Below are 27,371 nucleotides of genomic sequence, written 5' to 3' on the forward strand. Positions count from 1 at the left end.
TGTTTAATTGTCGGGCCTCCTTTCTGTCCGGGCCCTGGGTGGCCACCTGGTTCGCCTATGCCTGTGTCTGGCCCTGCAAGTGGCATGGAGAGTTTGTATCAAGGTGAAGGAAGTGCCACTTTCCCCAGGATCACCGTGTTGCCATGATTAAAACCTCACAGTTGTCTTGATGGACAAAATTCAATTGTATCTAAGGACTGGGCTGAACAGTAAGCTACAAAGAGATGGGCATGCAACAGTGAGAAATAAAAGAAGGCACGAGTGAGGGAGCTGAACAGGAGCTGCTCCTTTAAGGGGTGGGGAGGGTAATGCTAGTGGAGGCAGTCTGAGCCCTGCATCCCTGCTGATGTCACTGTGTTAGTGCAAAGAGAAACCAGGAAATGGAGGAACCATTTTCCCTGCATGAGCAGGGGGACCGGCTGCATTAATCCAACACAGGTGGCAGGAATGGGAACAGGCATACTTGATCTGCAGTCAGACTTCAGCTTGAACCTGTCAAGGGGTTGTTAGTTACAAAGGTAAGTTAAATGAAAAACAAGAGTATAGCTAGGTGGACAGCATCCCCTTAGAAAGAAAATGAAATAAAAACGAATAATAGAGGTAGCTGTTTTTAGATGCCGAAAACAAGGTTGATTCGTTCCAGGAAAGCAATTAAAAGAAGTAAGAACAGGAGTGCAAGGACACCGAAAGGTTAAAATCCTGCCCTTCCCTGTGTTTAAAAATGTCTCTGATCTATTAAAGGATATGTTAAGTGAATTGGTTTGTATTTTCTAGTTCTGATTGGCACAGTCTTGAGGTGCTTATGTTGCAGACTGTGTATCTACATTATATTCACATTAAATATCCACCCCCCGCCCTCCCACTAAGCCAAACTTCAGTGAGATTAGTTTTCAAAAAAGGAGGGGAGGGAGAAGTTTCACTTGACTACTTTAATATTAACAAACCCAGCATTTCTTGGTTTTAAACTGACAGCAGCCCCTACCTTTCCTAGAAGGTGATGGCAATGCCTTGGGCGCTTGTGTTTATTTGTCTGCTGCAAGAACTATTATGCAGTTAGATGATTCCAACAGCACTTTACTGCCATCATTTCCCAGAAATCTGTGCCTTGCTGTCGTGCAAAACCCAGAGTTGCCCTACAGTTAGAATTGGTAATCGCAAAGCAGCAGCACTGCTAGCTGGGGCGATTAGTGTTACAAATATTGCTAGTCATGTCTCTCCGAAGGCCATAAGCAAGATCCCGTGGTTCTTAATCATTCTCTGTCTCCAGTTGTAAAGGTCTACATTGCTGCTGTCTCTGTGCCTTGCCAGTGGCACCACCCCCCTGCATCCTGCTGGCTGCCCTGCTGCGATTTTGACTGCGCCGGGTTTATGCACTTTGTACCCATGTCATAAGAGTTCTCCAGCTGTGTTGTTTCCCAGAGTCCTAGCATCCTCTTTCAGTGAAGTCTAGATTGCGGTCTCAGATCATGGGAGGCAGCATAGCCTAGTTGATAGCTGTCAGACTGGCAGTCGGAAGATCCAGGTTTTCCTTCTGGTTCTTTTGGCCTTCTCTGTACTATTAGCAATGAGGTACAGAATGAACAGCATCTTTAGAGATGGGAAAACTGAGGGTAATGAAGTTTGCCCTACTATAAACTCCTTTTGAACTGGGTGGATTAAAAGCACCAGCTGACCCTATTAATAGGAATAAATAATTCCTGTTAATACATGAAGTTGTGTGTGTCTGCATAAGGTATTGTGCAAGCAGTCTGGCTTTCTTTCATTTGGGTACTGAATTTTGGTCACTGCAGGATGCCATTGTGAAGGAGAGGGGGAGCTGTAACAAGGAAGCAGTAGTTTCATTTCTGTTGGTGACTGACTTCAGTAATTCTCTGGATTACAGTCTACCAGCTGTTTCCTAATACTGGAGACTGTATATACTAAAGGAGACTGCTAGAAAACAGATTTTGCTTTGTAGCTGCAATCACTGCTCATCAAAAGGTAAAACAACCCATAAGAGAGAGCAACCATCTTTTAACCCTCAAGAGCAAGTAAGAAATACAGTCTTCAGACTTTTCTCCCTGGAATTGGTGGAGAGGGGAGAGGGGAGAGGAAAGAAGAAAACAAATTAGTTGTCTGTCTTATTTTGCTTGCTCTCTGTCTTATTTAGTTATAGTATAAAGGTGCAAATCTACCCTGATGTCTTTCTCATTTGGGACCAATTTTTTTGTCCCTGTCACACAGGAAGGAACTTCCCTCTTGCTCACCTGTGCAAGGGCAGGGCTAAACACCAGAGAAGTCTGGGCCAAACAGAGAGGGCATTGTCCACGTTCCCATGTACAGCAGGCAGTTTAGGCAATATTGCAACTCAGTAGGTAAATCTGTTCCTAAAGCTCCTGGTAAAACTTTGTAGCTGCACACACTGCCCCTTACTAAGGGTTGTTAATACCACTGAGCCCTTAATTTTTATACCTTTAAATTCCCAAACATATAAACAAAGACATCCCTCATAAGAAATTTTCAATAGCATGCAAGAAGCTTGAGGACTTAATATTTTTAAAGCTACTGTTTTAACACAAGCTTTTTAATTAAATGCTAACTGTTATTTTCCAAAGAAAATCCTACTTCAGTGCCATCAAAACTGTCCAGGCCTTCAAAGATATTCAAAAGTCATCGCTGGTCTTGGAGCTGACAGACTTCAGCAGATCTGAACTAGAGGAAGGAAGATGATGTCCTTGGACAAGCTGGAGAATGTAGTCCATAACCCGGTAACTCCCTATTGGTTCAATAGCTTCTCCTTTAGTAGATGGATAGTGGTGTCCATCAAGAAACACTGTAGTGTCATGTCAGGAAAGCCTTTTTGTGCGTTCTTCACGCAATGAGAAGATTGAGAAATCTCCAAATTTCTCATGTCTCTGATGAAAAACCTCTGCTGCTTACAGAATAGTTCCTGAGTTATGGAGAGTCAATGAGATCAGTGTTCTCCCAGCACATTCAGAAAGAGGGAAAAGCACTCTCAAATCTGCAGTATGGTATGCCTTGCTGGGTTGTGATGGTACAGGTACTCCTCACTTAACTTCATCCCAGTTAACATTGTTTCGTTATTATGTTGCTGGTCTATTAGAGAACATACTCGTTTAAGGTCGCGCTATGTTCGGTTATAATGTTGGTTGGCTGCTGCCTGCTAGTAGGTAACTACTGTGATGTAACTAACTGGATTTGCTTAAAATCCCATTTTTCAAGAACATAACTACGATGTTAAGCAAGGAGTAGCTGTATTGCCCCATTTCAGTACTAATGTGAACCTTAAGCAAGTTGAGTGCTTAGCCAAGTGCTGTGTTTGGGGGTTAGAGATGTACCTTTTGGTGTGTGGAATGGCTGTATATCTCTTGTCTGTCTTACTGGATATATTGATTAATTAGTTTTACTTGGTTGTCTTGGTTAATTGGTTAACTTAGGAGGAAGTTGAAAAGAGGGCATATAATGGGAAGCTAGTGTTGGCCTTAACTTTAGAGGGCACAGTGGGGAGTCTATGTTGTATACTAGGGTGGGTGGTAGCACCTATTAAAATTAGGAGCGTCAGACACCTTTTATCAAGGCTCTGTTTTAAGTTGCTTACAATTTCACATTGAAAAAATAAGAATTTGGAAAAGTTTTTAAAAACTGAACGTTTGCTTTAGGTCCTTTCCGTTTTAACTTCAGCTTATGTAGTTCAGCCATTTCAGAGAATTCAGTAAAGGGAAAAAGAAGTTTTGTCAAAGTGAAGTCTGGCAACCTCTTACTGGAAATGTTTTGGCATCCCCCATGTTCCAGAGCAGGGAATCAGACCTGGCAAGAAGTGGACTGTGTGTCAGGTGTATGTATTTTTGTCCTTTGAGGGGGAGGAGGGGACACAGAATCTGGCCTAGTTTAAGCCTGTTGAAGATTGTGGTTTCTGGTAGCTTTCAGCAGCTGAAATCCCTAAAGACTTTACTGAGCATGCTGCAGTTTATAATGGAGCAAGCCTCCTGCAATGGCAGCCCTAGTCTGCTGTGCTAATACGCATTCGGTGATATTCTAGAGTTTAGTTGCAAATTCCAGTCTTTTATGGGTGGCAGTTTGTCTTTCTTTCTGCCACTATTGTGATTTATTGGCACATGTCTTATGCAAAGGGTGTGATCTATTGCCTTCCCTTTCTTGCAGGGTCGATTAACTACTTGACCACTGGAAATATTCCCTTGAAACTTTTATCCTCTCATAATCCGAAGGAGAAATGTTTTTTTTCCCTTTTCTCCTGTACTGAGGAAGTTTTTAAGGATTTACCTAAACTCCCTTGTTCCAAGAATGAGGTTTGCAAAGTTGAGAACTTACAATAAAAACTGTTTTTTCAGCTTCGATGAAAACTTTTCAAGTTCATATTTTCTATTGTGAGACCTAGAACTGCTTCAACTGCTGACTATTGCTGTACTCATGAGTGAGAACTGGATTCTTTGCTCCATTCATTTTGTTTTTATTGTCTTTAGCCTGAATGTCCCAAAACCTTATTTTTGAACATTTTGATCTTGCCCACCTTCTCATAGGTCATTCCATATGTTGGGAGTATCCTTAGCAGTCTTCTTCCTGGAGAGCTCATTGTGATACATGGAAGCATTCCTGATGATGCTGACAGGTAGTGACAAAGCTATTTTTTGTTCAAGAAGTCATAATATCAGCTTTGAAGGAGGGGTTTTAAACAAACCTTAAATGGCTTTTCATCACTTGTGGAACATACAGTCTTTGGAAGTGTCTTCATTTTTCTATGGTAAAGTCAGGGCTTTGTGAGCTTATGATCTATTATAATCAATGGAGAGGCTCATTATTTTAAGTGGGCACAGACCTCCCAACTTGTGTGATTGACTGAAAATGGTTGAAATCTTTGGAAACGAGGTTTTAGTAACAAAGTTCCTTCAGTCTTGAAACATTTAGCCTGTATCATCTTTCAAAGGGAGAACATCACTGTGCCTTTTTAATTTGAATTTAAAAATTAGAATATTGCAGGCAGAAAGACTGACTTTTGTGCCTTTTGATCATTGTAGACTAGCAGCATGGGGTGTTGCCTAGAGAGTTAATGGGAAGCTAAGGGGTAAGTTGAAGTTTCTGAGTGAGATTTAAATAGAATGAGCCAGTCTTTGCTCTGTCCTCTTGCTCTTTATATCTGTTTCCCATTTGATACGTGTAGCTTCTATCCAAGAACCTTCTCATTAATGGTAAAATTATAATATTGAATAAGTGTTACTTGAAGAAACTGTTCTCAAATATGAGGAGGAAGTCTGATCTAGTATAATGCTGGGAAGCAGAAGACCTGGGATTCTATTTTCTATACAACAAAGGGATGTGTCTGAGAGATGGAGGGGAATGGTAGATGAGCCAGAGCCCCTATGATGAGAGGAGGAAGGACAGTAGTTAAGATGGTTGAAGTGTATATGAGGTGCTCAGATTCTCTGGTGATTTTAACCATTTTTTTGATGCTCATAAATTCATTAAGGGGGAGACTTTCAAAGACACAATTGTTTTCCCCCTTTTCCTTCCTTCTGCCCTCAAAACAAACTTTGACTTTTTGTATCTTAGTACAGCAAAGCAGAGACTCCCTATGCCCGATGAAGGGTGACTGCGTGCAAAAGTTTGCAAAGAACTTCTTTCCAACTTCTTGGTCTAATAAAAGATATCACATTTACCCAAAAATCCTTGCCTGCCTTAGACCAACACGGCTACAACCAAAAACCCAGCTGTATCTTAGTACTATATTTACTCAACTACAAGACATTCCTGAATGTAAGATGACCCCTCTAATAGGTAGATCCTAAAAAAAGTTATAAATTAGTTATAATTGTCCATAATTTTATGTGGTTATAATTTTCCAGGTATAGAATCTAATTATTGGAGGTTAAATTTGTCCCATTCTCACTGTTATGGCAGGGAAAATAAATCTGGGGGATCAGGTTAGCCTCCTTACCCTCTGCCCCCCTGCAGCTTCTTCCCCATCTCTCTCCTTATTCTCAGAACCTGCTCTGCCAGGAAAAGGGAAGTGAGGGGCAAATTTGAAAACAATGACCTTGAAATAAACATACCGGTTGTAATTTGCATATGGTACTCATAGACTTAGTTCATCCAGAATTGATGTGTTTTACCTGTTTGAAAATGCTGCAAGTTTTAGCACAGTTGCACACTTTCAAGCAGTGCTTTTGTAGCTGATTTTATAGCTTACAAACTATGCATGGTATTAGTGCCAAGTAAAAAAAAAAAACTTATGATTTATCATGTAGCTCATTGGGTTGGGCCCCAGCAGAGTCAACAGAATTTCAAGCCATGATGACCCCATAGCTCAGCACTGCCCATATGTGTGGGTACACCAGATACTGCTCCCTCGCTTCCTTTCCCCCTACAAGGGATCCATGTGCTAATTAGCCTTTCAGCCATGATGAACTGGGTGTGTTTGTCATGAGTCCTGGGATTCTCCAAAAATGTATATGCAGATGAAATATAATTTCATAGTTTCAGAGTTGGCAGGGTTGGAAGGGACCTGAGCAGATCATCAAGTCCGACCGCCTGCCATGGCAGGAAAGAATACTGGGGTCAAACAACCCTGGCAAGGTATTCATCCAGCCTCCTCTTAAAGACCCCCAGGGTAGCAGCCAGCTTGGAAGTTGGTTCCAGACCCTAGCCGCCCTGACCGTGAAGTAGCGCCTCCTGATATCTAACCTAAACCTACCCTCTGCCAGCTTGTGACCGTTATTTCTAGTCACTCCTGGCAGTGCTCGGGGGAATAGGGACTCCCCCAGTGCCTGCTGGTCCCCTCTGACTAGTTTGTAACAGGCCACTAGATCCCCCCTCAGCCTTCTCTTGTGGAGGCTGAAGAGGTTCAGGTCCTGTAGCCTCTCCTCGTAGGGCCTGCCCTGCTGCCCCCTGATCATATGAGGGCCCTCCTCTGGACCCTCTCCATGCTGTCCACATCCCTCCTGAAGTGCAGCCCCCAGAACTGGACGCAGTACTCCAGCTGCAGCCTGACCAGTGTCGCATAGAGGGGGAGGATCACCTCCTTGGACCTGCTTGAGTTGAATCTGTGGATGCAGGACAAGATGCGGTTGGCCTTCCTGACTGCCTCCCCACACTGCTGGCCCATGTTCATCTTGGAGTCAATGATGACTCCAAGATCCTTTTCTGCCTCTGTACTGACGAGAAGGGAGTTCCCCAGCCTGTAAGTATGCTGCTGGTTTTTCCTCCCCAGGTGAATTGCCTTGCACTTGTCAGTGTTGAATCCCATCCTATTCTCGTCCGCCCACCCCTGTAACCTGTCTAAGTCCGATTGCAGCCTATTCCTCCCTTCTAGCATGCCCACATCCCCCCACATCTTAGTGTTGTCAGCAAATTTGAACAGGGTGCTTTTTACCCCCTCGTCCAAGTCGCTGATGAAGATGTTGAACAGTGCGGGCCCAAGGACTGAGCCCTGTGGAATCCCACTGCCCACATCCCTTCAGGTCGAATAGGACCCATCCACCATCACTCTCTGGGTGCGGCCCTCCAGCCAGTTGGGAACCCATTTGACTGTGTAGGTGTTGACACCACAGTCCCCCAGTTTCTTAATGAGAACGGGGGAGAGACAGTGTCAAAGGCCTTCCTAAAGTCCAGAAAGACTATGTCCAGTGCCACCCCTGCATCTCAGGATTTGGTGACTTTGTCATACAGGACCTGCCTCTAATGAACCCATGTTGGTTGACCCTAAGCATAATATCCCCTGCTGGCCCCTCGTGGACATGTGCCAGAATAATTCTCTCAAAAAGCTTACCCAGGATCGAGGTAAGACAAACTGGCCTCCCCGGGTCCTCCTTCCTCCCCTTTTTGAAGATGGGAACCACATTGGCCCTCTTCCAGTCCTCTGGCACCACACCAGAGCACCACGAGCGCTCATAAAACTGTGCCAGGGGTCCTGCAATGACCTCAGCCGATTCCCTCAGTACTCTAGGGTGGAGATCATCCGGACCAGCTGATTTAAATACACCCAGCCCCTCCAGAAGTTCCCTAACTAGTTCCTCCCTGACCCTTGGCCTAAGTGCGCCTCCCGTGGGGCCTGAGGGGGGCCCAGCGGCGGGGCTGATCCTGTCCCTGCTCAGGAAAATGGAGGCAAAGAAGTCGTTAAATAGTTTAGCTTTGTCATCTGGTGTGACAACCAAATTTCCTAGCGTGCCTTGCAGGGGCCCCACGTTACCCGAACCTTCTTTTTGCTCCCTATGTATTTAAAAAAGGATTTCTTGTTGTCCTTGATCTGGGAAGCTAGTCCCAGTTCCATCTCCGCCTTGGCCTTCCTGACTGCCCCCCTGCATCCTCAAGCAACTGCAGTATAGTCCTCTCTGGTGATGGCCCCTCTCTTCCATTGGGTATATGCCTCCCTTTTAGCCAGGAGACATTCGTGGATGCTTTTGGTGAGCAATGGGGGCTATTGCGCCCTCCTGCCCCCTTTGATATGTGTTGGGGTTACCTCCTTTTGGACTTGGAGGATCGTCTCCTTAAGGAGCAACCATACTTCTTGGACAGCGGGCTCCCCTCCCCTCCGAGACCTCAGAGCCTCCTAGACTATTCTCCTTAGCTCATTGAAGTCCGGCCTCCTGAAGTCTAGGGCTGCTGCCTCACTGTAGGCCTTTGCCACCTTGCACTGGATGGTGAATTCTAGCAGGCGATGATCGCTGTCGCCCAGGTGGTCGAGCCCCCTCACCAGGTCATCACCCGTGGCCAGCACCAGGTCCTCCTGGGTTAGATGGAGGTCCTGCATTCTGGCGAGGAACCTACGTGAGCTGTCAGACCTGGCTGATATGGGACAGTCTGGTCTGGCTCCACCACTTGGAGGGCAGGAACACGTTAATCATATGTGCAAGGCTGAGAGAGGGGGTGACAGAGGGATTCTGGGTGAACTGTTTGGGGCCTCATTTGGTGATGTTTGGTAGGCATTTAAGGCTCATGAAGAAACAGGAATTGTTGGAAATGGGATAAAAAGGCACAGCTCAGCTGTAGGAGTAAAGAGGAAGTTGAAATGTATGCAGTGTAGTGGCTCACGTGGCTTGGAAAAAGTCAGCGCTGAGGGAAACTGCACGCAAGGGGCACTACCACGCATCTTATTCAGATGGACTGGACTAAACTGTCCTTGTGGTAGAAGTTCCCATCAGCATATCAAATGCAGCATTTCTGGCACCAAAGGGAGGGTATCAGGAGTGGCTCTGGTCCTCCTGGTGCCAGCCTCATATTGCAGTACCTTCAGCTCTGGTGCCAGTTCCCTGTGGAGGGGATACTTGCCCTTCTGGTTTTTTGGTTTTTTTGGCCCTTAAAAAACATCAGCGTGTTTAGCCAATATGGGCCGTGTGTTCATAGTCATGCTGTCTTGACTGCATTTAATCAGCTTCATAGTTGGTATCTGTTACTGAGCACACAATACTGTTGGTAACACTTTAATGATAAGTAATGTATTTAATGAGGTATCCTTGTATGCAAATATGAGATGAGGGGCTTGATTCCCCATGCTACTTAAGAGAAAAAAACCTTGTCTTGTATTCGAGTAAATATGGTGCCCTCTGTGTACATAAACATTCAAATCTTTTTACTTCTGTTTCTTGTTATACCCCCACCCTGTGTATCAGGGTTTAATGCAAAACTCTCTCTTTAAACTAAGGTCAGAATTTACTTAGATGTTTGAAACTCTGAGGTCGTGTTCTGGAAGAACTGAATCAATTGTGTTTTGTCTTATAACCAGGTTCCAGGTGGACCTCCAATGTGGCAGTAGTATAAAACCTCGTGCTGATGTGGCCTTTCACTTTAATCCCCGTTTCAAAAGATCTGGCTGTATTGTCTGTAATACATTGCAGAGGGAAAAATGGGGTTCAGAAGAGATCACTTATGAAATGCCTTTTCAAAAAGGCAAGCCATTCAAGATTGTCTTTATGGTTTTGAAGGATAAATTCCAGGTGAGTTCCAGGTAGATTCATTGGCAGCATGGTTGTTTTTGGGGGCATGACAGTGTGTGGGAGTACTGACTATGCTTACTTATGCTGTACTTACAAAGACAGACCATAGAACGGGCTCACGGAATGGGCACTAAATAATTTTTGCCCATAATGTGGCATTACAGGCAAGTCTCCTAGTCCCTCTGCATCCATAGTCAATCTTCTCTCCCCCTCTCTCCTTTCTGACACCACAACAGGATTACTGCTGCTTCTGGTAATGGCAGAGAGGGATGCTGCTCCTGTTGGGGCAGCAGCAACAGGTTGGGGCCCAGTGGCAACAGGAGCAAAGAATCCTGCCACTGCTGCTGGTGGGACCTCACGGACAGCTGGAGCCTCAGCAGCAGTGGCAGAGAAACCGGCTGCTGCTTCAGTTGGGGGACTGGGGCAACAATGGCTTTCCTAGGGATGTCCTGGTGCCATTGGGACCACATGTTGCCCTCCATGGGAGGCTGATAGGGTGATAGTGATTGGGTGTGGGAGTGGGGAGAGCAAAGGAGCAGTCTCTTATTGGCTAGAGAGCACCTGTTTGTGGTGACTTTGTTGTGCTCCAACCAGGGGGCTCTGAATGTGGATACACTCCCTAGATCAGGGGTGGCCAACCTGTGGCTCCGGAGCCACTTGCGGCTCTTCAGAAGTTAATATGCAGCTCCTTGAATCTTTGCACAAGCACATGGTGACCAGCTTTCATAGCTGTTATGTTGCGTGATGCAACTGCTCTCAACGAGCACATTACTCAGTTTGAACTCGGAAGTTTGAAGTCCAGAGCTGCAGGTTGGCCACCCCTGCCCTAAAGCATTTTAATTTCTGTAGTGCTACAAAGTGTTGAGGCACTTCATCATGCTGTACATGGTCCAAGGCCTAAGTTTTTGTTACTTGTCCCTTATCTATGAGAGTAAGTACACATACTTCTTCATACATACATATATCTTCCTGCCCATACTAGCTGCTGCTTTATTCATCTCTGTTTGTAAGAAAGGGTACTCTTGCACCAAACTTCCTGCATACAGGAGCGCTGGACAGTGTTCTCCTTCTGTTTAAGAAAGATGCCAAATAGGAAAATGTGTGTTGGTCTAGCTCTGTCAGACTGAAATTAAATGTATGTAGATCTAAGTAGGTTTAAGTATCCTTCATTTGCGGCATGTGGTGTGTCGAGAATGTGGTGGGAGGCTGTGTGTGTAAGTGTATTATTAAAAAAATTAGAAAACTGTCTTGATGCCTTTTCAGGTGGCTGTAAATGGAAAACACTTGCTTCTGTACAAACACAGAATCGACCTTGAGAAAATAGACACACTTGGAATATATGGCAAAGTGCAGATTGAAATTATAGAGTTTGTTTCCAACAAGGTAAGCTGTTAAATTGCTTAGTTTATTGTTGTCTTTTACTTCAGTATAGCATTTTGTAAAGTAGAAGAAGACATTAATAATGAAAATGAAGTCATAAATGATAATATAAGCTCTAGTACCAGAGTATAGCAACATATCCTACACTCATAAAAATAAACTTCATAAAAATGAAATCTATTTCCTACCTATGGGGACTTTTTACCATCTTGTACCATCTACACCTTTCCCAGAGCCTGACAAAGGGACCTTGGTTTTGAAAGCTTGCAGAAAAGGACAATTTTCTTGCCATTTTCCAGCTGGTCTAATAAAAGGTATCATTTTGGAACCATGAGTTCTAGTTTTTTGTACATCTTTTTGTCTCAGACCAGCACGGGTACCAAGTACACCCCTGCAACATCTCCTGACACTTCTACAACAATGACTTCATTTTCTAGTCACATAGAAGAAAAAATATTCATGCAGAGATTTTTTTTTTTTTTGGTGGTTCTGAAAAACTTGGGGAAATAGGGTTGTACAGTGCAAACCTGCGTTGTGTTTCAGCCTGTTGTTCACATGTGGATTGATATCAGTGTTTGAATCCTTTTGTGTTGGAGCATACAAAACTTACGGGAGAAATGCAAACAGCTTTCATGATGTAGACTACAGCAAATGTAACTTATCCCTTGAGGACAGAATGGAACTTTTCTCTACAGTTTGGATCATTTTGAAGTTCATGGAAAATCATTCCCAGAACATTCTACTTTCAAACATGTGTGCAAAGGGTATATCTACATGGGACAATACAAGCGTTTGCAATGATTTGGCTCCTGGAATTACTGAATGCAACAATGCATTATGCAGGGTGGACATGCTCCAAGGCAGCCTTTGAGTTCCCTTTGTGCCAAGCTTTTTCTACATGACCCTAACCAGGTGGTGAAAATCAGCTTTCTGGGTGCTCTGAACAGCCATTTGGTTTGGCTGTGATGTTCAGAGGCTAGATGCACAGTTTGCATTTTCTGTCAGCAGCTAGATCTGCTGAAGAAAGTGAGCTAGCAGGAGGGAACTGCTCATCTCTTTCCTGTACAGAGATAAGATCTTCTCATCTCATAGAAGAGACAGGAAAAATCCACAGACTCTCCAAGTACAAGGGGGGCAGGGACAGCCTTCTCTTCACCCCCTTTACCATAAGTGCAGCTCAAAGTGGCGAGCTTCTCTTCTGGGGTAAGTCAAATGAGCCCACTCTGAAGCAGCTTGCCAGAACCCCTGCAACATCCTCCCTCTCCCTTTTCTGCCTCAGCCTGAGGGAATCAGGCTTGCCACAGTGGCAAGGAACGTAACCTTTACTCCTCTGCAGACAGCGGCGGTCAGTGCAACACCACCAGGGAGGAGGAACAACCAGAGGGGTTGCTATTGTGCATATAATTAGTCTCTTCTTTCTTTCTTGCTTGGCATGCCCCTTTGTCTGTCTGTCCAGTAAAATCCTTGGACTACCTAGCTGGTTTTCATGTGAGAACATCCTGGCTTTATGCCTAATAACCAAAACCTAAATATTCCTTGTTTTCTGCCAAATCAGGTCTATAATCAGGTCGTGAGGACTGTTGAAGGGTGTAGACACAGGCCTGGGCGCAGTAGAGACCGAATTCTAAAGAGGTGTCCACCAAACTCTTATTTGTACAGCATATTTGTAGATACATATCCTAGTATTCATATGGCTCTGACACGGTATGTCAGGATTGTAAGTTGACTTGAAGCAGAATAGGTTTCACGTTTGGAAAACTGATGCTGCAAGTAGGCTTCAGTGATTAACATGTTAGTTTCTGTTTCTTAAGGCAAAAATGCGTAAGGAGGTGGGTTAATCATGGAGGGAAAGGATTGTGTAAATACAGATTTTCTGCTCTAGTATCAGTTTTCACCTCTGTTTTAATGCTAGCTGCTAATTAGTTTCACTTTCTGCACTACCCATTTCCCTTCACTTCTGTTTTGAGGAGGAAAGAACAGGGGTGTACTTTGTGGAAGATATGACCTGCCATGACCCAGAGGGTGCTAGAAGTGGCAAGGCCAATGTGACCAAACCCTGATTCAGGGTTCAAGTTACATACCATGCAAATTACCTAGTGCCATGGTTATTAACCTTTTTTTGACTCAAGGCACCTGTCGGAAAATGTCAGCTCTTAGGTTTCACTTTTTTTTTTTTTTTGACTAAGAAAAAATAATTGAGCAGTTCTATTGCAAAGTGCTCAGGAAGACCAAAACAGGTCAAATGTTTTTGACACTGGATTCCTATTTGAAATCTCTGGGTTTATCTTGTGAATCACGTGATGGCATTGGAACACCTAACAGTGCTAATCTTGCACGGTACCTTGTTCACACCTAAAAGGATCTCAGGCACCCCAGGATGTTGCAGCACTGTGGTTCAGAATCACTGATCTACTGCAAAAGGCTTGTTAGGATTATGCCTGCCTGGGCCTTGTGTCATTGTCATCCTTGATCCATAAAAGATGCCCTCCAAGTCCCATCAATAGTGCAGTGAAGATCTGCATGAGAAGCTGCTCAAAAGCAATGCAGAAAGACTGGTCTATGTAGGGGTCTAAACTAGAGTGGAAGTGTATTAGACAGCACAATAGGGGTTCAATTAGCTGGCCTTCTGATGGGTTTTTTATGGAGTTTTGATGTCGGGATTTAGAACTCCAATCCTTTGTACACAGAGCCTAATACAGTTCTGGCAAACTCACTTTAGAGTGAAAGTACTAATATGTGAACAGTGATTTATAAATATCTTTTTTCTGCAGTCTTTACAAGGCTCTCAGCCATCGTCTCTAGGAATAACAAAGATAAACACAGAAAATGTACGTATGGTTATCTTGTGGTTCTGTGCTCTTCACCTTTTTTGATTTTGTTTTAAGTTAATTTTGTTGTGTTTGGTTTTTTTTGTAGGGGGCAGTGCCAGATGGTTCACAATTTGTAAGTATCTCTATGTACAGAGCAAACATAAAAAGTCAGAATGAAAACACCTGGATCATTAAAAAAAGATGAGATGACAGATCTGGATCATGCTCATCTTTGCTCATAAATAGTAGTCAGCTTTCATTTCCCTGTTTAAGTAGGTGTATTCCTTACAGAGCACTTAATGGGAGGGAAATTTGGATTCTAGGTAATTTGCAGAGCTCGCTGAATTGTCAGCGTGTTCATATTTCATGTCCAACTAACATTATGTACTTCAGCTGATAAAATACTTTAGCATGTATAAAATTTAATCTGTTGAACATGAATTAGAGACCCTGTAATCTGAAATGCAAAATACTGCATCTGTACAAGATGGGCAGATTTGCTGAGGACCATAATCTTGATTCTTTAATGATATCTGTCAAACTCAGCTATAACACTCTAGAAACTTTTTGCATTTAAGTCTATAGCCTAGTCCTAGAAATTTCCTGTAAAAGTGCAGAGAATGAACCAGGCCAGTTTTAAGGAGGAAGAGGAAAGAAGCACAATTTGCAGCAAACTTTCTAGAGAGTTAATAGCTAACTCTTCACTGTAGTCTAATTCTTCTTCACCTTGGGTATTCTTGGTGCTCTGGTTTCAGTGTGTAACAATTTCTCGGCATCTAATCAGTTAATAAAATCTCATCTATGCATTCCTTCCCCTCCAAAACAAGACAGTGCAGATTCTTTTTCATTTGACTAATGCATACCAAAGACTGGTGGTTCTTTCTGTGCCTGGTGACAATTGCTTCTACGGAAAGCCAAAACCTCTTATAATTTCATTTTGAATGTGGATGCACCCTGCTAATATTATCTCTCCTTACTAGATAAATATCCTATTTTATACTGGTGCCAGGAGGAAAGAGAACCTATTAAGTTATTCTGTATATTTTTATGCAATTGTTTTTAAAAAATGTGGGATAAGACATTTAGATAATATTTATTCTGAAGTATGACTGAAACTGAAGCTCTTTTGTGGATAGCCATATACATATAGGTTTATGCACATGTATCTGAATAACCATGCTTGGTGAACACCTAAGTCAGCCCAAAGAATTTGATATCTGCAATGTCCTATGTTGGTCTCTCGTAAATGGATCAAATAGTACGTTGTGAACAGTGGGTCAAGCTGAATCCAGCTTTGCATGAGAAGTTTGGAGTTACCAGAGTGAAAGGATCTAAACAAGATTAAGGAACAAATCATTCCCCAATTCCACTCTCCCCGGGCCCCAAATAGATTTTTTTTTTAAATTTGCTCCCCATATGTGTACTACCAGAACAGCTTTCTGGATTTTGAGTCAAATTATTCAGCTATGAACAGGATACTGGAATGAGCATGCCTAAGCTATAAATATAGCATCCTAATGGTTACTGATAAAATATAATCTATTAAATGTGGCTAAGTTCAAAAGACTTCTTTAGATGTATTCTTCCATTTCCAGCAGCAACAGCAACATCAGCGCAAGTGCCAACACTATACTTAATTGTAATGCATTAGTTAAAACCACAGTCCATAATCCCTAGTGGTTGTTTTTGCAGGCAGTTCCTTACCTTGCAAGGCTTAATTCTGCACTTGGTCCTGGATGCACAGTTACCATCAAAGGAGAAGTGAATAAAAATCCAAACAGGTTAGTAAATGCCATCACCTATAAGAAGGCAGATTACACAGTTACTTATAACCATGTTGTCTCACTGCTGCTATTGTTGTCCAAGCTGCTCTTTCATAGTTTGATTCTTCCTTATCTATTGTATTTTTAAAAAAGGGATACATCTTCAGTCATAATCAGGGGGTGCTATAAGGAGTGCTACTTCTGAGTCACCTTTATAGTACAATTTTACTCTGAAAAGTGACTATAAAATCTTTCAGGCTTACAACATAGATCTGCTAACTCTATGCATTATCTGTATACTTCATTATTTGTAATAAGGAGCGTCTTGGAGCCCTGGCCATGGATCCCAGACTCCATGGTGCTAGGTAGCACATGGCGCAGACTGTCCTTACCCCACATTGTGAATGGTCCAAGTAGATGATGAGACACAAGGGGCACCCCTGTGCGTGCGCAGCTGTGCAGCAACAGCCAGTACTGTGCAGTCCTGGCATTGCACGGGTCATTTCCAACCCTACTGTGCAGTAGCAGTGAGCATCACAGCTCATGTCAGCTGACGCTATGTTGCTGTAGTGATGAACTACATCGCCATAGCTCACCACTGTGGTGACGTAGCATCTCACGTAGATGTGCCCAGTATGAAGCAAAAGTAATCAATGAGGTGGACAGTGTGGTTAGCAGGAAAAGCAGTTACACCTGTGACACCATCAGCGAGGACGTTTTATAAGTATTGCAGCAAAGTGGAATTTTAAGGTGGGATTTGGAGGAGGAGGAAGGAGGCAGCTTTGCAGATGTTTATAGAGAGCTCTTCCCCAGCATGAGGAGCAGTGTAAGAAAAAGCTTGAAGGTGTGTGTTTGAAAAATTTAACACGTGGGTGATGGAGGATAGCATCCTGGTTTGATCAGACATGGGAGTAAGCAACTTGACAGCAAATGAGGTGAAGATGGGTCGTAGAGAGCCTTGAACATGAAGGCAAGCAGTTTGATCCTAAAGAAAGGGGAGCAAGTGTAGGGATGCCGAGAGTGGATGACATGGTCAGAGTTTATGAGGTAGGAAAACTCTTTGCCACAACATTCTCTGTAAGGTATGTGTTTAGCACAGCAGAAGCAGCTCTGTTATGACCAACTGATCACACAAATTGTGGAAGGTGCAGTTTTCATTCAGACCCACTCTTAATGTGTGTACCATGCTTCCTGTCAGAACATTCATCACAGCTATCCAGCAAAATAACATTTCAAGAATGCCAACCCGAAAACATAGCAGTGTTTCAAATCCCTGATGAGTACCAACACTAAAACATTTTACTCTTATCTAATATCAAGTCCACATAAAACACTAACTTGATAGAGGCATAAATAGACAAGTAGCATCTTTTTTCTTTTGGTCACGAAACATTAATCAGCCTAGCAGATAGGGAGCTGTTTCACTAGTTCCTGATCTACACTAGTTAGGCTGGGTGGAGATTAGCAGAACACTTTAAATTGCTTGTCTTAGGAATATTTTCAAACTTCAATTTCTTGGGGACTCAGAGCATACTTGAGGTTCTTTAGACAATTGTGTGAACTTTTGCCCTTAATCAGAACATCTCTCTTCTCCCAATACCTCAGACAGAGTGGAAGCCATAGGTTGCCCTTAGTCAGGATGGTCATTTGCATACAATCTTTGTACGCATGCAGTCCTTGGACTTAAGATGCGGTTTCCAGGAACCAATTGTGTCGTAAGTCAAAACGTAACTCGGAACCAATTTTCTCATAAGAAACTGTTATAAATGGGGGATTGGTTCCTGAACCAAAGCCCAATACCCTATTTTCACTAAAAATACCCCAGAATATTGTACTCGATCAATTATAGATGAGTAATGTAGCTACATTAATGTATTTATATTGTAAATAGCAGTCACTGATTTGGGAAGACTTATTTGAGGTGACTTCGCTGGACTTTTTGAAAGGCTCTTGGTTGGACTTTTTGAAGGGATCTTGGCTGGATTCTTCTCAAGAGTCTTGGTTACAGGTTTTTCTGGAGTCTTGTCTGCTTTCTTCAAGAAAGTGTCCAAGGAAGTTTGGACAGATGTTGTCCAGGGAGATGAGGAATGCAGTGAACTTGTTCACTGGCATAGTGTCGCATTGGATCAAGCGTTGTAAAGTCGAAACTAATGTCAAAGTTGAAATAGGGTGTCAATTTAGAAATGTTGTAAGTCGAGGACTGCCTGTGTAGTAGCCTCTTTCCTCCTTTTGCTTTTCAGTGGAGCTAACCCAAGATGTTTAAAATGAAGGTAGGCAGATGGCAGGGTAAATTTGCACCTTACAGGCTAACTAAATTAGAGATGCATAAACTTTTGTCCAAAACTATCCTGCCTTCTTCCTGATTTCAGACTAACGTGGCTAAATAACTCTCTGCTTATGTAAAGTGAAGATAGCCAGGCATTGGTCTGTAGGACTTAAACCAAAACAACCCTTTCCCCTCCACAACATTTTTGAGGGGGAAAGGGTAGTGCAGCTAGCTAGGTTTTCTGCATCTCCTTTATTTTAACCCCCTGCCTCAGTAAGAGGGAGAATTCCTAGAAATGTAATGCTGAAAAGGAGCTCACAAAATCATTACTATGGTCCAACCCACACGAGGGTCAGGTATAGTTAAACCATCCTGCACGGGGATTTTCTCTGACTTGTTCTTGAGATTCTCCAACCTTTGTGAGTCTTTCAGGGTTTTGGTTTATTTTGTGTATTTTTTTTTTCCTTCTGTTAACTGCCTTTTATAGTTTTTACTGTTTGGGTTTGAGTTGGGTGGTTTGTTCTCCTGAAAGCCAAAATAAGATCTTTGGTATTCTGACATTCATCCTGTTCCTGTTCTGGTGTCTGCATCACTAGCATCTAGGCCAGCCTTCCTCACTTATCCTACTCTTGCATGTTTCTCCTTTTCTTTGATTCCTTTTACCAGTGCTCTCTTGACCATTTACTCCCTGATCCTGCTTACCTTGACTGGTGCCAGTCCACATAACAATCTTCACTACGGTGTAGTCCGTGTACAGGCATGCAAGAAAAGGGCATAATTATATTACCTGCATAACAAAATGCCAGTCTAGATTTGTTGCCTATTTCTGTATACCATATTTTCTCGCATATAACAACACAATCCCTATTTTTGGGAGGCTCCAGGAAAGAAAATAAACCCACAATTTACCTTGGAGTACAGGCAAGTAACTAAGGGCTGGGGGCTACGTACTGGCTGCATGTCAAGGCCTGATCTGGTGTGCTGGGGCTGTGTAGCAGGGCCAGATCTGGTGCACCAACACAGAGGCCAGGCAGTGAGTCCTGGGCCTCACATTGGCTCTGGAACCAGATACCATGTACGATCTGGCATGTGGCTCCAGAAAAATCAGCATATGGAGTTAGACCCAGTATGTTGGGTCCTGGGCTTTGTGCAAGCTCACACCCATCACTTTGGCTATGGACCAATCCTGCATGAGGCCTTAATCCAGTGTGTGTTTGGGCAGGAGGGGAGCTTCCCGTAAGTCCTGAAATGTGGTAGTGGGGGCAAGGAGGGAACGGTGGTGACATTAATTGCTATGACTCCCAGAGCCACAATTAATGCTGCTACAGCTCCACACACCCTCTTGTCCAACTCTTCATATTTCTGGACCCACAGGGAGCCCTTTTACTAGCATATAATGTACACCCAGTTTTTTTCCCCAGCTGGTTTTGGGGTGGTGGTGGGGAATTTGGGGTTATATGTGACCCAATATGATACCTTAATGCATAAACTGCTTAAGTGGAGAGCATATTTCAGTCTCATTGTCTACTTTGTAACTAGTTGTATTCGGGTTAACTGCATACCCATCATAGCTGTCTGTCTGGAACTAATACCCTATAACTGTACCCAGAAAGAGTGAAAAGTAACAAACCATTAAAGAGCTGCTATTCAAAACCTTGAAAATGTTGGGGGCTAATACTAGGACTGACAGTGCTGGACACTTAGGGAGCACTGACTGATTGGGTAAGTGCATAGCTTTTTTCTGTTGTAAGGCTATTCACTTCAGCAAAGTATACGGTATTTGCTATCTTTTAAGCTCCCAGTCTGTGGCTGGAGTGTTTATACCTGTTCTTCATGTGCTGACTCTCCTTCTCTCCTACCTGATGCACTTCATTAGAAGATAAGCAAATATTTTCTATGTTTTAGCTATTGGTTATTTTATAAGCATGTGCTGTATTTGCCATAGGGATGATCCTGACTAGAGATGTAATCTGTGCTGACTCCGATAGGGGGAATTCTTTCCTGGAAATAAGGTTCGGGTTTCTCCTGGGTGACTTCTCTTCCTTCGAACATTTCCCAATGTCAAGTTTAAAAATTCACCTTTTTAGACCAGTGTCTCCTTCATGTATTGCTACTTGGCTTGCACTGGCCCTCCACAGAACTCAAGAACCATTTGGAGAAAGCCATGCTTGTAATTTAAACCTATCTTACAAAACACATCTTCTCCTTTCACCCTGTTATCAGGGTGTAGTGAAATACAGGTCTTATGCTTTAGGCATGTGCCTAGGGAGCTGACCCTTACATCTGGCAGACATTGCCAAACAGTCGTTTTGCCACATACCCAGCTAATCATTGTGTCTGCTGATTTGAATGCCAGGTTGTGGAAAGCCACATCCATAACAATCTTTCTAAACATAGTGGAAGTTGCATGCCTGCAAAACTGATTCTTTTAAGTCACCTTACATTTAAGCCACAATTATCCCAATACTCATGTGCATACTTAGTTGTGGCATTGACTTCGATGGAATTAAGCTTAGTGTCTACTGTAAGCATGGGGACTGGTCTTTGCAGAATCAGGGTTCTAGTTTATAAATCCTTCTCACATTTTTCTACAAGTTCTTGGTAAGAGCTGAACACCTGGGAAACTATGACTTGTATGTTATTGCAAAAATGCTTTACAAGTCACTTATAATAAGACAAAGATGCCTAACTGCATCTTGCTCAGACTTCACAAGAATGTTCACTTTTGGATCCTTCGATCAAAAAGAATAGTTGAGGAAGTTGGAAGGTGAAAATAAAGAGCTATTAAGTAATGTGTGATACCAAACAAATGTGGCAAGGTCAATGTTTCCATCTTTTAACCACTGCCTCCAAAATGATTATCAGACACTAGTATAGCACATTTACTTGAAAATGCAGTAGTCAATCAACATGACAAGTTAGTTGGTGTGACTAAACTTTTAAAATATTTTGCAGCTTTACTATTAATCTAAAATCAAGCAACTCTGATATTGCCCTGCACCTGAATCCCCGCATGAAAAACAAAGTTTTTGTGAGAAATTCTTACCTTCATGATAGCTGGGGAGAAGAAGAAAAGGAGGTGGCTCATTTCCCCTTCAGCCCAGGAATGTATTTTGAGGTAAGGCTACTTTTGAGGGAGTAGAAAAAACCAAACGTGCCTATTATAACTAACAAAAAGAGTTGGCTAGTAGGCTTTTAACCTCGGGTAGCTAGCATCAGAACAGGTGATTTTTCTTTAAGTCTTTCTTTTCTTTGACTTCTAAAAGTAATAGCTGCTTTTTAGGATTCAAAGTAAATCCAAATGATGTAATTTACTGCTGCGATCAAACACTTTAATAATCCTCTTTCCAGCATGCAAAGGGAAAGAGGGAAGGGCGTGTCCGTTGTCTCATGCAATCCAGTTTGCTGAGAGCTGCCCCCTGCATTTTTTTAAAATTGAAACTAAGTCCTTTTGAAGTCCTGGTTTTTAAATGTTCCTTTCATGAAACGTAGTATTTCATAGAGCAAAAGGCAGGCTTATCTGATTTCAAATTAGATTCCTGTAAATTTCACTCCAAACCTGACTGTTCCTGTTCTTGCTTTCAGCTCATCATTTTCTGTGACGCTCATGAGTTCAAGGTTGCTATCAATGGGGTGCACGTCTTAAAGTACAAGCATCGATTTAAACAGCTGGACATGATCAACCTATTGGAGATCACTGGAGACATTGAGTTACTGGATGTGAGGAGCTGGTAGTTTTCCATTAGGTTGAAGAATCCTTATAATGCTATTTTAACAAAGATTTTTTTTCTTTTTAGTCCAGACGTGGTGCTGAGTTTTCCAGGCTGTCTTCTTTTTTTCCAGGGTTTTGTAATAATGCCTATCATAATGGCTGAGTGCTGAGCCCTATTAAATTAGATCTTCCCTAGTCTTCAGTATACTGACAAATTAAACTGATGTTATCTGCTTCAGTAGGCATAATGCTCCTGCTGTATGAAGAATTTAACTACCAAACCCTAGCAATATAAAGAAGTTGCCTTACAGCATATGTAAGAAATACAGCTTGCATAGCAAGAGTCTAGAATAAAGAGAGCATTCCTTAATAGAATAGTCTCAACTTCATTATCAGTATTGTCTTGATTACAGCTGGACTGAAATATGATTCACGAATCTAAAAATGGAGTGTCAGCTTCTCCAGGGATCAAGTCATAAGGGAATTGTAAAAAGAAGGGAGTATGCTGCTCAGCAGGAACGTGTGGAACCTCTTGGCTTTATGTTTTTTATGTTAAGCGAACAATAATGAGATGACTGGAGTTACTGTATATAAAAACAGACTAATATACTGATGAATCAGGTCCATAATATGTTTAAACAATAATAGTGTTTTTCAGCCTGAAGTCTAAAAGCATGTCCTAAGCCATCGTGCAGCACTTGGCCTAATGAGAGACTTTTTCCACTGTTGGTTCTGTCCTGCGGTGCAAAGCCACTTCCTGACTAATCATATCCACTTCTTCTACTAGGGTAGTTAAAGATAAACCCGTTGAGGAAGCAGTAGGTGTTATGGGCCAGATCTGTAATTGAAGTTGGACTGGTTGCATGATAGTGACGCACTTAGTTCAGTTGGCAGTAGAAGAGTGATTTTACTAAATCTTGTCAATTTTTGGACTGTGTAGAGCCCCAAAGAGTTCTTATCTGATTCAGACTGTTCAGGGATGCTTTCTGGTTTCTGTTTTTAAGAGGGATGCACCTGTGAACATTATACGCAAAGCCTGGCCACTGGTTCAACATGAGAGTACTCTACTACCTTGCACTGTCTGAAACAAGCAGCTGGTATATATTCTACTCCATCTTCTTTGCTGAGTGCTTGAGGGCAATTTTATTAGTATTTCCCTGAGTAGAGGTTCCCAACCACAGGGCATGAGCCCCCTAGAGCCCCATCTGTCTGCATGGGCAAGCAGCTTCTGGGGTGTCACAGCTGAGCTTCTGGGGTTAAAGTCAGGCGGCAGGGGAGCCCCAAGAGGGAGGCAGCTGGCTCTGTGCACCCTCATCCTGCTCCAGTCAGACCATGGTGGGGGAAAAAAAGTTGGGAACCACTGTCCCTGAGGAAGTCTACTGTATTTACAACTTTTTACAATGAAAGTTGCTGTTGATTGGCAGTTTTATTTCCCTAGAAATGTATTAGCCTTAAAGCTAAAAAAGGGAAGCATTTCTATCTAACACCCATATGTCTTAATTTAAATTCTTTGGTTTTTGGTCAGGCAGTTTCAAATGAGAATAAAATGTACAGTAGATTTGAAAGACATTTTTGTTTTCTTTTAAATGTCTAAAATAATGCTTTTAAAAATCTAAAAGATGTAGTTTCTGTAAACTTGTATGAGGAATGTAAAAAAGCAGAACTTAAAATAAAATTTTGTGAACAGTGCTGCTTGCCCCTCCCCCTGCTTTAAAAGCACTGTGTGTATATACAGAATATGCATCTTGAGTCTGGTCAATGGCCTTAAATCAGTACTATTTTCTGAAATCCTTTTAAAAAAATTCTAAAGATTTGAATTGAGCACATCTATTCTTTCCACACAATTCAGAAATTAAGTAATTAAATTAGAGCACAGACTAAACGTTTAAAGTTTCAAAGATGTGCATTTTGGGTCCAGGGGGTTGTAAAAACATAAGTGGCAGTATGTATGCTATTACTGGGAACATCTGCTTGTGCTATTAATTCGAAGTAGATTTACTGCGCAGTAAAAATACTGCACAATAAGCCTACAGGGGAGCATGTCTAAATACATGTTCCCTTCTTGGGAGCAGGGTTGCTCCCAATACAAGCAGACTGTAAAGGGCTGGTCCTGCCTTGCTCTGCCCCCCTACAGCAACCGGGGGAGCTCCAGGCTCCTCCCCATCCTGCCCCCCATACCCTACTGGAGTAGTCCCAGTAGGCATAGGGGTAGGAGAGCTCAGCCAGTTACAATGGCAGCTGTTTCCTAGCTCTGTGGACATTGGGAGGAGACCTGATTTGCAGAGGGCCAGGAGAGAGCTACCCATGCAGTGGGCAGAGATCTCCTTATCTTGTACACAGCCAGATACACAGCCACCAGCAAGCCCCAGCTGGGCAGGAGGCTTGCTGGGAGCTGTCCAGGGTGCGGGGAAGCTGCAAGTGAGCCTCCTGCCAGGTGGGGGTGCATGGGGCTTGCCGGCAGCTGCTCTGCTTGATATGGAGCTGGTTGCTCTGGAGAGGAGGTAGGGGCTGAGAATCCAGCCCTCCCTGTGCCTTGGAGCAGCCAGCTCTGTGCTGCGCAGGGTCTGGGAATCCAGCCCTTGCCTGTCTGCCAGAGAAGCCAGCTCCATGCAGCATGGAGCACAGACATGGGGCAGAGAGCTCTCAAATCATAGCCCTAAATCAGGTCCTAGGGGGTTCTGAGCAGTGCCAGGACCAGGGACAGACAGCTTCCTGTTCCCTATGGCCCCCTGCTGGCTAGGCTGACTGGGAACAAATTTGCTCCCAGCTAGTGTCTATATGCATTTTACAGCACAGTATCTACTGCATAGATAGTTTACTATATTTATAGGTAGTAGCTAACTGCACAGTAGACTAATTTACTGCACAGTAAACGTGAGCACATGTAGATGGTGATGCTTTACTGTACAGTAGACTTACCTACTGCACAGCCAAGTGTTTTGTGTAGACACACCCACTGAGGAGCAAGCTTATATCATAGTAAGTAAAGCTAAATTAAACGTTCTTTTGTTTTCCTTTAGCTTAAGCTTTGGCCATAAAACCCAAATCTCATAGAGAATCAGATTAGCAATTTAGAAACTGAGTTGTCACTGGGAACAAAACAATTCACAACTTAGCCAGACAGGAGCTTGTTTACTGCTCCCATGGCTAGTAAGAAAACAGCAGCCAACTCAAAAGAAACCAAATTTAAGCTTTTTTGTTTGTTTGTTTTTCTCCTAATAATTGAGGAAAATCCATCCACTAAGTCTTCAGGATCTATATAATACACTACAATTCAAACAATCTGAGAAGTATTCAAAAATGACAAGTTTTTAATATGACAGCATTCTTTTAATAGCTGTGGAAATGTTATAACCCTGAACAATGTACAGAATCTTAGCTGTAATACATTTTCCAATGCAAGGCATTATTAGGAAGTTACTCTGGTAGTATACTTGTATAGATGAACAAGTCAGTTATGACTGTCACTCTTTAGATTAGATTATGTAACTACAAAACAAAGACAGCTGTTTCTTAGAAGTAGCTCTGGAGTGGTTCTCCCAAAATGACTTCTAGTTGGTGAACTGTCTTCTGGCACTGGTGTTCTACTTCTTCACATTCATCTGAAAAAAGTTTAATGGGATACAATGAAAACAGACCTGTCAGTTCACACATCTGTTTTGAAATGGCAAGGAAGATTAAGTCCCTTTTCAGACTGTATGGTCTTCAGGACAGGAGAAGTAGGTGCTTCTCCTAAAACTACAGCATATTTTGAAATTACAGGGCCAAATATCTTCTGAATACTGGAGCATTAATAGTGTTGAAGTAAATGTAAGCACACTTCAAGGACCTGTTGTATAAGGACTACAACAGGAATGCTTACAACACTGATGCGTGGACCTCCTATAATGTGTGCATCTACATTGAGGTGAATTCCACTCAACTAGCTTATGCCCCTGGCAGACGCGCAAGTGAAGGTACAATGGGATCTGATGCTGGATCCTCACAATCATGCTTCCTACCATGCCACATGCATGGCAGAAGGCATGATTGTAGGATCTAGCATCAGATCCCATTATGCCTTATTGCCAGTGCAGGAGGAGCCCACAATCATGATTTCATGTTCTCCCATGTGTGGGCAAGGAGCAAGCACCCACAGATGGGACGTGTACCAGGCACTCCTACTGCTCCCAACCACGGGAGCCCCCTGTAACTGGGAGCTCCATCAGGGGTGCACCACATACTCCCATGGCTGGGAACCCCCAGCTGATCTGATACCAACATGAGGCACCCTTGCAGCTGGGAGCCTGGATCAGCTGATGAGGTTCAAAGTTATGACAGTCCATGGTGTGCTAGGTTAAAGTTCAAACCGCTCAAGTCTCTGTATTGATTTACGTACTGAGTTACTGATTACTCCTAACATACTTCTGACTGAATCTTCACTTATGCATTCACTTTCACTTTCTGTTGAAGATCTACCCCACCTTTACACTAGATTACTTAACAGAAGTATTTTACCTTCCATTAGCTCAGCCAAGAATGGAATGGATTCAGGTAACAGCACCATGAAGTTCTCCTTCAGTTTTCCTGCAAGTTCTAACAAAGCAAGTAGAGCAGCAAAGCGAACCTAAAACGAGAAACATTACATTGCAGCATAATTTTCAGAAACATCTTTCACCCTTCTTTGAGCAAGGACCCATCTGGTTCTTTCTTCCATGCCAGCTCACCCCGTATCCCCTCCATTAAAGGGAATTCTGAGAAGTGTATTTGCTAAACTGCTCTCAGCTGATGGAGCGGAGGTTAAGGTAGTTCAGTTTCCCTTCTTTATCAGTCATGTAATAGGCTTAACTCCTGCCTAGAGATTGTGGTAGCTTGTAAAAATCTACGCGCTTGCTAGGAAGAGGAGACCACCTTCTCACAAGTGGCTGATCCAGAGGATTGCTTTCTGGAGTCTACAGCAGATCTCTACCCGCCATGTGCCAGGCAGCATGTCCAGAGTGCCAGTGCCAGGTGTCACAGTACTTGCAAGTGGCTTGGGACTTTGTTCCTTATAACTTCAACTATCAAAATCACCTGGCTAAGTGACACCAGAGGAGCAGCCAACCAGTTGGCAAAGCTTAGGGAACATTGGTCTTTGTGCTACTGATGCGAGACCCCACCAAAAATGGTTGCTGCATGCTGCAGTCTTGGTCTCAAGATATTAGCCCTCAAAAGAGTGCATTTCTGTAGTCTAGTCTCTACAAATCAAAAAGATAAGTAACGACAACACTGTCAATAGCTGACGTATGTGGTCCTCTCCTGGTATCAAGTGCAAAACGAAGAAGCCACACTCAAACCACAGCTGCTATTTGGGCATTTAACAGTAATCTTGGTTTCACGAGCTGCTGTACTCTCTAATGTTTACTAATCCCTCTACTTGCCCTCAAATTCTTTGCAAGCCTCTCCTCCTCAGTCCCAATAGCAATGCAACCCTGAATCATTCTGTTCAGCTGCATCAGCAAGGCTAACACAAGAAAT

The 27,371-nt window shown here is 43.0% G+C and overlaps 2 protein-coding genes across 5 annotated transcripts in view; one reads left to right on the forward strand and one right to left on the reverse strand.

Annotated features, from left to right (window-relative positions):
• The first annotated feature begins 346 nt into the window (after positions 1–346).
• LGALS8 (galectin 8) lies at positions 347–23,564 on the forward strand. 2 transcript variants are annotated; one of them, XM_090044673.1, is made up of 10 exons: positions 347–518; positions 2,595–2,747; positions 4,539–4,627; positions 9,734–9,944; positions 11,208–11,327; positions 14,096–14,152; positions 14,241–14,267; positions 15,827–15,915; positions 21,119–21,281; positions 21,749–23,564. In XM_090044673.1, exons 2-10 carry the CDS (start codon positions 2,706–2,708, stop codon positions 21,896–21,898), a joined length of 948 nt encoding a protein of 315 aa, XP_089900799.1. In that variant the 5' UTR covers positions 347–518; positions 2,595–2,705; the 3' UTR covers positions 21,899–23,564. The 2 variants fall into 2 exon arrangements, with proteins under 2 accessions (XP_089900799.1, XP_089900809.1); XM_090044683.1 differs by lacking the exon at positions 14,096–14,152.
• Positions 23,565–25,159: 1,595 nt separating this feature from the next.
• HEATR1 (HEAT repeat containing 1) overlaps positions 25,160–27,371 on the reverse strand; it is a 51,661-nt gene continuing 49,449 nt past the window's right edge. For all 3 annotated transcript variants that reach the window (XM_090044703.1, XM_090044695.1, XM_090044714.1), the window contains 2 exons: positions 26,373–26,481; positions 25,160–25,477 (listed from right to left, as the gene is read on the reverse strand). In XM_090044703.1, coding sequence (XP_089900829.1) covers positions 25,389–25,477; positions 26,373–26,481 — 198 coding nt within the window. In that variant the 3' untranslated portion in view covers positions 25,160–25,388. The remainder of the gene's footprint in view (positions 25,478–26,372; positions 26,482–27,371) is intronic.

This window comes from Crocodylus siamensis, chromosome 1 (assembly GCF_052110815.1).
Source record: "Crocodylus siamensis isolate JL-2025a chromosome 1, ASM5211081v1, whole genome shotgun sequence".
Taxonomy (NCBI): Eukaryota; Metazoa; Chordata; order Crocodylia; family Crocodylidae; genus Crocodylus; species Crocodylus siamensis.